General features: G+C 35.3%; 1 protein-coding gene across 1 annotated transcript in view; it reads right to left on the bottom strand.

Moving 5' to 3' along the window:
• Positions 1–4874: 4874 nt before the first annotated feature.
• The window catches only part of MSH4 (mutS homolog 4), a 139274-nt gene continuing 130157 nt past the window's right edge, over positions 4875–13991 (bottom strand). Inside the window, exon 20 of the mRNA XM_063624058.1 lies at positions 4875–5421. Coding sequence (XP_063480128.1) covers positions 5230–5421 — 192 coding nt within the window. The 3' untranslated portion in view covers positions 4875–5229. The remainder of the gene's footprint in view (positions 5422–13991) is intronic.

Raw genomic sequence — 13991 nt, 5'->3', positions numbered from 1 at the left:
ATGAAGCTATGGCAGGCTAAACCACTTGCTTGCAATTAGGGTAAAAATGTCAGATTCTTCACAGTTCTTGACAATGAGCACCTGTTCCCACCTTATCACCATATATTTTAGGGCCTGTCTTAGTAAATTATGGCAGACAGTAGCAGTTCCCACTGTCCACTCACAGTCTGAGTACTATCAAAGTGTGACAATTCATAGAAAGAGTGTTCACTCTGGTTCTGTACTAACACAAACTGTGTGAATATTATTATTATGGTGTCTAAAGAACAGAATGTAAATAGTAAAGTAGCAAAGACATGGAGCAATATAACCAGATTTCTTGCTTTTTCATTCCCTCTACTTTCATTTAGGTGAAGTAAAAATACATTATAGGATTGAATTATAGAAATGCTTACTTATACACTTTATTAAAATGTTTAATTATAACTCAGCATATTTTAAGCTCATAAATATAGAGGTACATATTATAGACAGGCTATTCATATGAATATTTCCTTTACTAGAAACATGTAAATAGTTATATATTTTGGTTAAAAATAAGTTAATATAAAGAAAGCCTAAAAGCTACCTTTAGTCTGGCACATAAAGAAACACTAGATTGGTGATCCAGATGAAGTGATTTGTCTGGCCAAATACCTCGCAAATCTTTTGACATTTATTCTCTAATTTTCATCCTTTTCTTCCATCATTCTCTTCATATGTCTTCAACTCTAAGGAAGATTAACAAATTTGGTCTAGTCTTCACTTTTATTGACTGTGGCTCATACCTATTCTAAAGGGTGGGCAATAAGCAGCATCTAAGTTTCAGAAACTTCTTCCTACTAGAATTCTGATTACTTCCATATTTCTCAACATGATAAATCCATCACCACCCAGAATCTTACTGAACTCTTCCCGTCTCTATTAGTTTCCTAGAGTCGCCATAACAAAGTGCCACACACTGGGTACTTTATTTCTCATCTCACAGTTGTGAATCCTATAAGTCCAAAATCAAGGTGTCACCAGGGCCCTCCTCCCTCTGAAGCTTTTACAAGAATTCTTCCTTACCTCATTCTAGCTTCTGGTGGTTTCCTTTCCTTGGCTTGTAGCTGCACTACTTCAATCCTTTGTCTTCATATGGTGTTCCCCTCTGTCTTCATGTGGTCTTATAAAGACAGCTGTCATATCTTATCTGATTACATTTGCAGTAATCTTATTTCCAAACAACATCACATTCTGAGGTACTGAGGGTTAGCACTCGAACATATCTTTTTTGTTGTTTTCACATTTAAAACATTTTTTGTCATTTAAGTTCAAGGGTACATGTGCAAGATGTGCAGGATTGTTACACAGGTAAATGTGTGCCATGCTGGTTTGCCGCACAGGTCATCCCATCAGCTAGGTATTAAGACCAGCATCCATTAGCTGTTCTTGCTGATGCTCTCCCTCCTCCATCTCCACCCTCTGCCAGGCCCTGGTGTGTGTTGTTCCCCTCCATGTGTCCATGTGTTCTCATCATTTAGCTCCCACTATAAGTGAGAACATGCGGTGTTTGGTTTTCTGTTCCTGCATTAATTTGCTGAGGATAATGACCTCTAGCTCCAACCATATTCCCTCAAAAGACATGATATCTTTCAAATCAATGTCTTCTCTCCCTCATCAGCCACTCTGCCCACTCAACTCTTCTTTCCTCCCACACGCATCTGTCCTGTTCCCATCACTTCTACTTTTAACCCTCATCAACTCTACTAAAATAGTCTCTTAAACTATTTGGACTCCTTGACTCTGGTTTCAACTGCCCATTTCAAAATCATTCATGCTAACACCCAGATGATCTTATTAACATGCAAATCTAATTACGTTATACCACCATCACTACTACCACCATCCCTTGCCAATCCCCCAAGGGCAAACATGCCTTAAAACTCACAGTGGTTTATAGGAGAAACTGATAGAAAGCACCTAGCTTCACTCTCTCATATGCACTGCATCCTCTAGCTAAACTAAGCTGCTTACTGTTTCACATATCTTTACTTACACACATGCTGATCTATCCAAAATGCCTTTTCCTTCCTAAAAACCCAATATATTTTATCCTCTAAATTCCCTTTGACCGACAAAGGTTACATACTCTTGGTTCCATTGCCTTAAACATTCCTCTATTACGGCACTTATCACATGGTGCTCCAATCCTAATATATGTGTTTTTTTCTCTTTATTACACCCAAGGTTCTCAAGTCAAATGCCCTATCTCTTGTACCTCTAACAGCTAATATGTTGCCTGGTCCATAGAAAATATTTATTGAATTAGATTTGTTTTATAGCTTTCTAAAAGTAATACTCTAAAACTTTTGCTTGAAGGAACAGATTTTAAAATGTGCTATCAGAGAGGCTAAAAGCAGTTAAAAATAGAAAAAAGAGAAATAAAACCACTTCTGGCTAAAAAACTATCAGAATAGCTTTAAAATTTGTTTAAAAAGCATTACTCACTGCACACCTATTAAAGTGGCTCAACTGAAAAAAGAAAAGAAAGCTGACAATACCATGTACTAGTGAACATGAGGAGCAACTGGAACTCACACATAGCTGATGAGAATGAAAAGTGGTATAGTCACTCTGGAAAAGTCTGGCAGCTTCTTATGAAATAAAACATACACTTAACATATGACACAGCTATTTTGCTCCTATTTAATCTAGATAAATGAAAACTTACACTCCCCAAAAACCCTGTATAGGAAGGTTTATGGTAGCTTTATTCATGATCACTAAGAGCTAAAAACCCAAATGTCCCTCAATGAATGAAAGGACAACAAACTCTGGCACATATAAACAATGAAATACTTGTCAGCAATAAAAAGACACAGCAACATGTATAAATTTCAAATGCATTATGCAAAAAAAGCCAGTCTCAAAAGGTTACACGCTATATGGATTCCATTTGTTGGACATTCTGGGAAAAAACAAAACTATAGGGAAAGAAAACAGGCCTGTGATTGCTGGGTTTAAGCGTCAGGGAAAGATTTGACTACAAAGGAACAGCACTAAGGAAGTCTTTTGGAATGATGGGACTGTTCTGTATCCTGATTTTGCTGGTGGTTATGTGAATTCATAAATGTACTAAAATTCATAGGACTGTACACCAAAAAAATTAACTTTATCGAATGTAAATGTAAAAATAAATGCATTACTTCCTAGGCATGAGAATAAGCTGTTTCTTCTCCACCCCCACCCCCCATATTTTACCTCTAAACTTGAAAAAGACTATCTTATGTAGGATTTTATTCTATGAGGAGAAAGGTGGAACAGGCTAAAATAATGGCTTTGTGGTAGAAATTAAAGGAGTTTGCTAACACATTATGGGCACTTACCTTGAAAGACTGGATTATGAGATAATGATCTATAATATTAGAAAAAGGCACAGGTAAAGAGGAACAAAAGAGTAGAGCAAATAGATCTTAAAATTAAGAAATGGATTGCCTCCCTAGTATTCACCTTCATTCTATAGTACCATGACATAATAATTATATCTTTATTTGATTTGGTTTTTTGTATGTTTCTGCTACACACAAGATGGTTTAAGAAAAAGTAATTTAATTTTAAGAAGATATAAACCTGTTTTTATTTCAGTATCTCAATTCTAAAATAAAAGGCATTAATCATTTGGCTGCGGTTTTTGCATCAAAAGCTTTAATTGATGAAAAATTTCTTAAAAGTTGGGTGGAATATAACACTGAGGTTAAATCTAAAAAGAAGTTAATGTATTTGAGGAAATGATATTCAGCATATTTGATATGTTGCACTCGTCTCTGCTTGCCTGTTTTTCTCCCCACTGCCTATTCCCTTTCTACCTTTTATTGCTTTCCTCTCTTTTTTTCCTGCCACCCCAAACAATCTGCCATGCCCTTTTCCTCCTCAGTGTCTTCTTGAAATTTGCCACAAGCCTAAATTACCTAACTGCCTTTAGAAATGACCACATAAGGCCAGGCGCAGTGGTTCACATCTGTAATCCCAGCACTTTGGGAGGCCAAGGCAGGCGGATCACCTGAGGTCAGGAGTTTGAGACTAGCCTGGCCAACATTATGAAACCCTGTCTCTACCAAAAATACAAAAATTAGCCAGGTGTGGTGGTGGGCGCTTGTAGTCCCAGCAACTCAGGAGGCTAAGGCAGTAGAATCACTTGAAGCTGGGAAGCGGAGGTTGCAGGGAGTCGATATTGCGCCATTGCACTCCAGTCTGGGGGACAAGAGCGAGACTCTGTCTCAAAAAGAAAAAATATAAAGAAAAAGAAATGACCACACAAAATGGAATTCATTTCAGAGGCTGTGAATTAAAACATGGCTAATAGTCAAATATAAATATTGTGATATTTTTTCTAAAACATGACAATAGGGAATATAAGTAATCTAACAAGACATTTAATATATATTGAATTGAATGTAAAACAAAAAATAATTTACATTTACTTTTCCAAAATAATATGTGTATCATTTAAATTATAACTTTTTCAATATACTTGGCTACTAATATTTACTTAGAATGCTGAGAGTTTAATAAAATCAGCAAACATTAATATTAAATGTTATAGAATAAAATATGGCCCTAAGTGGTCTGTGAATAATATTGGGGGGTCAAATTATTATGAATACTGTAGCTTACTAAATAAATGTTTCAAATGTATACCTTGAATTCCAGACACTTAGTTGCCCAAGAAAAGAATAACTTGTCTATGTTAGGCCTTTATGCTGAGATTACTCACTTAGCAGCGTGATTCCAAAATAACTCTGATGAACGTCAGAACCCTCCAGTGTTGGAATGTGGGGGTACTGATTAATAAATTGTTGAATTATAGGGCATTATTACTTCAGAATAGAATGTAAAAGAAAAGCTCAAAAAAGTTTCCAGACCTAAAAAGAAAGGTGTTTATTAAACTAGGGTATTTACAATAATATTTTAAACTATAACTTGTAAGTATAAATGAACTTAGGTCTTAATAATGTGAATTTTTGTGAGAAAAAAGTGGTGTATTGTATTTTTTACTAACATAAAAACCATTCCTTTAAGTAGTTCTCATTTGTTAAGTTATAATAAATATTTTTCACATAGAATATATAGATGACAATTGTGATGTTAATATAATGTAATTTTCAATTAAAATATGAAATTTGGCAAATATTATTTTCCTTATCTCTAAGGAGAAAAATAAATTCTAGGTTCCTTGAATTAAGATATATTATTACATTAGAATTGTTATTATTCTTCAGTCTTTCCTGGAACTTGTTCAGTCCTGGGAAAATCTTCTTTGTACTTTTTCTTGAGGTTACTTAAATATATTCGTAAACTGTCTGGATCCAATTGAGAGTTTCGAGCAGTTTGAACAAGCCTAGTGGCTAGATAGTACACAGCTCTCTGTCTTTCCATCTCAGGGGAACTCCTTTGGTTTTGCTGTCATTGAAAAAAAAAATCTATATATACGAATACTATAATTTTTATTTAAACCACACATTGGCAATATTCTATCTCCTTCCATAGACATATGGAACTCCAGGGTTAACTAATTCCTTTGAATAAATCAGTTTCCTCCAACAAGGAAAGAATATACAAGAAGAAATAAAAGAAATATTGTATTTGAAAGAACATAATTTCATCTGAGTATTTGCTACTTTATCACAGATCTTATGTTCTTGAAAATCACTTTTCAATGAAAAAAATTATGCTAAATAGGTCAGATTTCTCAACATAATACCAAAAAGTAATAGAAAATCCACCAGAGATAGGTTCTACAAACACTTTCTCATTAAAAAGGTATGGGAAAACAGCATTGTTCATTGCTATGTGGTAATATACTTTTAAATGATGCCAAAGAGTACTACTCTGCTATCTCCTACTTTAATTCCCCAACAGATAAACTGGTACACAGAATGGGTCATCAGAAAATTGCTTGCCCCTAAAGAGAGTACATATATAGAAACTGCTGGAGTCTAAAATACTGCCTGAGGGGTAAATTACATTTTAAAAATAAATAATATGAGTAGCTATTTAAAATTATGCCTTAATTTTTAATAAACTAAACTTCGGGATACCCAAGAAATAATATTAAAACAGGAAGGTAGAAGTCCTTTAGATGCTTGGTCTTGAATAGAACTTCAGGACTACAAATATACCTAGAAAATTCTTATTTCACCTCTTTGCCTGAACTAGATAGAGGAATCAGCATTTTTAATCTTAACTTTTTATGGAAAGTCTTAGTGAGTTTCCCTGAAATATAATCCCTTCAACTCATAATAGCAAGCAACTCCAGATTTTTTTTTACTTTTCACTATAGGAAAAATGAGTAAGATTTTATGAGGTAGAATAAGATTATCATATATTCACCCATCTATCTATTTGGTACACAGATCAATTATCAATTAGTCTATTATTTTTAAAAAGTTATTGAATATCTACTATCATCTATGTTCCAGGCCTCTAAGCTTACGTTTATATATCTATGGGGGATACAAAAATGTAAACCTCACATGATAACAGAACTCAAGGAGCTTACAGTCTTAATGGTTAAAAAAACAAAAGGCTTGTTTATGAGCAACTGATTATGATAATCATGAAAAGTCCCATAAAACAGCCATAAAATACTCAGAGGAAGGGCAACTCACTTCCAGCTCAGGCCAAGAAAAGCTTGAATAGGATGGAGTATTGAAATTAATCCTGATAGATAAAAGAGCCTAGAAGAGAGGGTATTCCACAGAGGAAACAGTTAGAGCAGGTACATTTGAAAGCATGGTACACAATCAGGTCAATATGATGAAATGGCAAGTAATTTAATGTAGTAATGACAGTAATTTAATTTACAAGATTGAAATTGCAGAAATGTATATTATGTGAAACTAAGTGATATTATGTAAGGTTGGTGTAGAAAACAAAGCAGAAGCCAACAAGCTTTACAGTCACGTAAAGACTGGTTAAGAAGGCAAATCCCTGAGCCACAGGAGATCCTTGACAAGCTAGTATGGTACCCTATATCTCAGGCAATTCTAATGCAGGTAATTCTAAAATATATTTTGAGAATTACAGAGGACTTTTTACACTAGACAAAGGAGTTCAACTTTACTTTGTAATAAATCATTAAAAGTTTCTGAGTAGGCAAACTACATAATACAAACTATGCATTAGGAGACAATCTGGTAGAAGTGTATATAAATAGATTGAAAAAGAGAGATAACTTACTGCATAGTCCTAATGACAGGTGATTAAGAGGAAGGATCCATATATGACTTTGGTGGGTCACTGGGAGACTTAAAGGTGAAGAGATGAGATTTTTTTTAGAAGATGATAAATTTAACTTTGGCTTTTAAACATAGATTAAGATATGTAGGAGAAATATGGAGAAAAATATATAGATTCAGAGTTGAACAGAAATGATGATGGATGCTGTGAGAAAAGATGAGATCACCAAGTGCAGATTTTAAAAAGAAAAGAAACAAGGGCAAAAATCTTAGAAATTTTTATATTTAGTGAGTGGAATAAGAAAAAGTAATGATGATGGCTGGGTGCGGTGGTTCATGCCTGTAATCCCAGCACTTTGGGAGGAAGAGGCGGGTGGAATGCTTGAGCCCAGGAGTTTGTTAAAAACCAGCCTGGGCAACATAGTGAGACCTTGTTTCAAAAAATAAAAGAAAGAAAAGAAAAGAAAAAGTACTAGTGAAGAAGGGACTGAAGAAGCAATCAAACAGGTAGGAGAATGAAAACATCCAGGAGAGAGTAATTCCACATAGCCAAGAAAGGGCAGAATTAAGAAAAGAGAAAACAAGGGTAGTGTCAAGTGCCATAGAGAGATCATGGAAGATCAGAAGTGAAAAGATGGACAAAGGATTTTATAATCAGTTGGTATTTGAGAGAAAACTTTGGGGAGAGTGATGACAATAAGACTCAGTTTAAACATGAGAAATGAAAGAAGCAAGCATAGGTTACTTTTGATAAGTTTGTAGTAAAAAGAAAATGAAATAATAGTTTGAAAAGTAGAGTAAACAGGCAGAATTTTAGGGGAGAAATCTAAGCATACTCATAGAAAAAGGAAAAGCCTGTGATGAAAATATTAAAGATGCAAAAGAGAATAAAGGGAACTGAGAAGTAATAATACCTTAGTGGAGTTTTTTTTAAATGGTAGAAAAGTTAACCTTCTGTCTGAAAGTCAGTCTCTTCCTCTGAGATAAGATGCAAGAGACACGGAAGAAAAACAGAAATATTCAAAACAAAATTTTGAAGGAGGGAAGGTTCAAGAACTCATCAAGATGACCTCAAATTTGTTAAAAAGTAGTAGGCAGATTATCTGTAGAAAGTGAAGTGATTGAGAATTCAGGAAGAGTGAAACTGTTTCAAAAGAGGTATTGTAAAAGAAGCTAAATAATAAATAAAAAGAAAAAAATACAATTCTCATCACATACCATGGCCTGTCGGCAGGGGGAGGGGGTGGGGGGCAAAGGGAGGGATAGCATTAGGACAAATATCTAATGCATGCGGGACTTAAAACCTAGATGACGGGTTGATGGGTGCAGCAAACCACCATGGCACATGTATACCTATGTAACAAACCTGCACATTCTGCACGTGTATCCCAGAACTTACAGTATATACTAAAAAAAAAAAAAAAAAAAAAAAAAAAAAAAAAAAAAAAAAAAAAAAAACAATTCTGGATATCAACAAAATGGCAGAGTAGAAGCAATCTGCCTTTGCTCTCCCCACAGAGAACCAAAAGCAAATATCCAGAGCACAGATTAACACCAGCAACATCTTAGAAGCCAAATCTGAGGCTGAAATGATAGTTGGGAGACAGAGCAGTGAAAAACTCTGAGCAGACAATAAAAAGAAAGTTCTCCATCTGCAATGCCCCTGCCCCAATCTGCCAGGCGTCATGCACAGAAAATTCCTCCCAGTCTCATTTGTTCTACTCTGGAAAAAGTGAGATTGAGGTGGGCAGCCAGCTTCCCCACCATCCTGGGTTCCCTTGCAGAAAAATCATTCCTGCCTAAACCCACAGGAAGCACCACTAGTGCCTGGAGGGAGAAAACTGCCTGAGGGCAGCTAGAGACAAAGAGGGGAGTGGAATTAGAAACTCCAGCCTGTAAAACTACTCTTCATTTCAGTCAAAGAAGACACCAAATCAGTGTGGCTGTTCAGCAGCACCATGCTAGAGGAAGCAGATGCCACAGGTCATCTGGATATAAACCCCTAGCCAGCCTTTCCACACAGCTGAGGTATCCCCTCTAAGAACCCCACCATCTGAGATGGGCAGTACTGCAAACATATGCCAGAGCTGAGGAAATTCTGGGCTTAAGGTGCCATCTAGTGCTGAAAATGAGGCAGCAATCTAGGATTAAGGAGAATCACAGACAATTGAAAAGAACTTCTAAGCAAACATACAACCTAGAAAGTCCAACAAGCGAGACAGTGAAGATAAACTGATCCTTCATTGCAAAAACATAGATATATGCCCACAAGGAACAACAGCAAACAGGAAACTACGACTTCTCCAAACGAACAAAGCAAGGAGCTGGTGATCAACATCGTGGTGAGATGGTGATACGTGAGCTCTCAGATCAAGAATTCAAAATAGCAGTTTTAAGAAAATTCATGAACTCCAAAACAGCACAGAAAAAGCAACTGATAAATTTATCAGAGAAATTTAATAAAGAGATTAAAGTTTGGCCGGGCACATTGGCTCACGCCTGTAATCCCAATACTTTGGAAGGCCAAGGTGGGCAGATCATTTGAGGTCAGGAGTTTGAGACCAGCCTGGCCAACATGGTGAAACCCCATCTCTACTAAAAATACAAAAGTTATCCAGGCATGGTGGTGCACGCCTGTAATCTCAGCTACACAGGATGCTGAGGCAGCAGAATTGCTTGAACCCAGGAGGCAGAGGTTGCAGTGAGCTGAGATCGCAACACTGCACTCCAGCCTGGGTGACAGAGCCAGACTCTGTCTCAAAAAAAAAAACAGATGAAAGTTTTAAAAAATCAAATGGCAAATGGATTTGAAACCCTGGAACTGAGAAATACATTTGTTGAACTTAAAAAAAGTACAGAGGCTCTCCAAAAAAGAAACAGATCAAGCAGAAAAAGAATCAGTGAGATTAGCCAGGCAATGTGGCTCATGCCTATAATACCAGCACTTTGGAAGACTGAGGCAGGCAGATCACTTAAGCCTAGGAGTTAGAGACCAGCCTGGCCAACATGGTGAAACCCCGTCTCACTAAAAAAATTAGCCAGGCACGGTGGCACATGCCTGTAATTCCAGCTACTTGGGTAGCTGAGGCATGAGAAATACTTGAATCCAAGAAGAGGAGGTTGCAGTAAGCCAAGATATAGTCAGAGGGAAAAAAAAACAGAACGAAAGGAATAGAGAGACTGAAAGATATATATATACATATATATACACCTTGAAGGAACAAATGTAAGACTCACTGGTGTTCAAGAGAGAATTGAGAAAGAGCAAAGAGTAGAATGCCTATTTAAAGAAATAATAATGGAAAACCTACTAAACCTAGAGAAATATGTTAATATCTAGGTACAAGAGGTCACAGAACACCAAATATATTCATCCCAAATAAGACAAGCCAAATGATATAATAATCAAACTCTCAAAGGTCAAGTACAAAGAGAATCCTAAAAGCAGCAACAGAAAAGAAGCAAATAACATATAAAGCAGCTCCAATTCATCTGGCAACAGACTTCTCAACAAAAACCATACAGATCAGGAGGGAGTGGAGTAACACATTCAAAGTAAAGAAGGGAAAAAAACTGCAAACTGAGAATACTATACCTAGCAAAACTTTCCTTCAAATATGAAGGAGAGAAAAAGTCTTTTCCAGACAAACAAAAGCTGAGGAAATGCATAATTACCAGACCCATATTATAAGAAATGTTAACGAGAGATCTTAAATCTGAAAGGAAAGAATGCTAACATGCAAAAGAGAAACAAACAAACTTGAAGTTTAAGTACACAAATTCAGAATACTCTAATACTATAAATGTGATGTGTAATCTACTCATATCTCTAACATAAAGACTATAAGACACATTTATTAGCTGGGCGTGGTGGCGGGCACCTGTAGTCCCAGCTACTCAGGAGGCTGAGGCAGGAGAATGGTGTGAACCCGGGAGGCGGAGCTTGCAGTGAGCCGAGATCGTGCCACTGCACTCCAGCCTGGGCAACAGAGTGAGACTCAATCTCAAAAAAAAAAAAAAAAAAAAAAGACACATTTATAAAAATACTAACTACAGAAACCTGTAAAGAAATAGACAATATAAGAAGGTGAAAATTGAGACAAGAAAAAATCAAAATGTCAGGGGAATGAAGTTAAAGTACAGAGTGTTTCAGTTTTTCCATTGTTTGTTACTTTTCTTCTTTCTATGGTCAAAACTAAGTAGTTATCTGTTTAAAATAATGTGTTATAGCTATAAAATATTTTATAAGCCTCATGATAATCATAAATTAAAAACCTATAATATATATATTAAAAATATAAAGCAATGAATTAAAACATACTACCAGAAAAAATTACTTAATCAAAAAGGAAGAAAGAAAGAGAGCATTTACAAAACAACCAGATAACAAGTAACAAAATGGTAGCAGTAAGTCTTTATCAGTAATAGTATTGAATGTAAATGTCCTAAATTCTCCAATTAAAAGACATAAGAGTGCCTAAATGGATTAAAAAAACAAGACCTAAAAAAACAGGAGTTCAAGACCAGCGTAGACAACATGGTGAAACTCCGTCTCTACTAGAAATACAAAAATTAGCTGGATGTGCAGGTGGGTGCCTGTAATCCCAGCTACTTGGGAGGCTGAGGCAGAAGAATCACTTGAACCTGGGAGGTGGAGGTTGCAGTGAACTGAGATCAAGCCACTGTACTCCAGCCTGGGTGACAGAGCAAAACTCTGCGTCAAAAAAATGAAAATAATAAAATAAGACCTAACCATATCATGTTAACTAGAAACTCACTTCACCTACAAAGTCATACTAGACTAAAAGTAAAGGGATAGAAGAAGATATTCCAGATAAATAAAAACAAAAAAGAGCAGGAGTAGCTATGTTTATATCAGATAAGACAGACTTCAAGTCAAAGACTGTAAAAAGAGACAAAGAATGTTATTCTATAATAATAAAGGGGTCAATTCAGCAAGAGGACATAACAATTATAAATATATATTCACCCAACACTGGACCATCCAAATATATAAAGCAAAAATTCATAGATATAAAGAGAGATGTAGACTGCAATACAATACTAGTAGAGGAGTCTTCAACATTCCATTCTCAGTAATGGCCAGATAATCCAAACAGAAAATCAACAATTAAACACTGAAATTAAACTACACTCTAGACTGCTTGGACCTCACTGACATTTGCAGAACATTTCATCCAACTGCTGCAGAGAACAAATTCTTCTCATCATCACATGAAACATTCTCCAGGATAAACAATACATTAGGCCACAAAACAAGTGTCAATAAATTCAAAAATGTCAAAATCCTATGAAGTATATTTTATTCCACAATGGAATAAAACTAGAAATCAATAACAGAATGAACTTTTGGAAACTATATATATAAACACATGGAAAATAAACAACATGCCCCTGAACAATCAATGGGTCAATAAAGATATTAAAAAGAAAAATTTAAAAATTCTTGAAAAAAATACACAACATACTAAAATCTATGACCTACAGCAACATATTGCTAAGAGAAACGTTTATAGCAATAAATACCTACAACAAAAAAGTAGAAACATTAAAAAAAAAAAAACCTAACGTGGTACTTCTCAAAGCTAGGAAAGCAAAAACAAGCCAAACCTAAAATTGGTAGAAGAAAAGAAATAATAGATATCAAAGCAGAAATAAATGAAGTTGAAACTAAAATAAACACAAAAGACAAACAAATCTTTAGCTAGACCAACTAAAAAGAGAGAAGATCCAAATAAAATCAGAAATGAAAAAGGAGACATAACAATTGATACCACAGAAATACAAAGGATCATTAGAGACTATTGTAAACAACTATATGCCAACAAATTGGAAAACCTAAAAGAAAGAAAGAAATTCCTGGAGACATACAACTTACCAAGATTGAAGCATGAAGAAATAGAAAACAAAAATAGACCTATAATGAATAATGAGATTGAATAATGAAAAATCTCCCATCAAAGAAAACTCCACAATATAGGGAGACCTGTATCTCTGCAAAAAAAATAAATAAATAAAAATTAGCCAGATGTGGTGGTGTGTACCTGTGGTCTCAGATATTCGGGAGGCTGAGGTAAGAGGATTGCTTGAGCCAGGAGCTCAAGTAAGCAGTGGGCTGGGATTGCACCACCACACTCCAGTCTAGGCAACAGAACAAGATCCTGTCACAAAAAAAAAAAAGAAAAGAAAAGAAAGAAAAAGAAAAAGAGAAGAAAAGCCAGTACCTGATGACTTCACTGCTGAATTATACCAGATATTTTTAAAGAAGAATGAACAGCAAGTCTACTCAAATTATTTCAATTAATTACAGAGGAGGGAATACTTCCAAACTCATTCTATGAGGCTAGTATTACCCTGATATCAAAACCAGACTATGAAACAACAAATAAAGAAAACTACAGGCCAATATTCCTTCTAAACATAAATTAAGAACTCAACAAAATACTAGCAAACCAAATACAACACACTGAAAAGATCATTCACCATGATTACACAGAATTCATCCCAGGGATAACATATGCAAATCAATAAATATGATATGTCATATTAACAGAATCAAGGACAAAAACCATATGATCATTTCAATAGATGCCGAAAAAGCATTTGACAAAATTAACATTCCTTTATGACAAAAACTCTCAACAAACTGGGTGTAGAAGGAACACACCTCAAAACAATAAGGGACATACATTACAAACCCACAACTAAATAATACTATGGGAGTAAAAATTGCAAGTCTTTCTTCTAACTTCTGGAACAAAACAAGGACAC

Source organism: Symphalangus syndactylus, chromosome 12 (genome assembly GCF_028878055.3).
Source record: "Symphalangus syndactylus isolate Jambi chromosome 12, NHGRI_mSymSyn1-v2.1_pri, whole genome shotgun sequence".
In the NCBI taxonomy this organism is placed as follows: domain Eukaryota; kingdom Metazoa; phylum Chordata; class Mammalia; order Primates; family Hylobatidae; genus Symphalangus; species Symphalangus syndactylus.
Note: the sequence above shows the minus strand (reverse complement) of the source record. Positions and strands in the feature narration are given on the sequence as shown.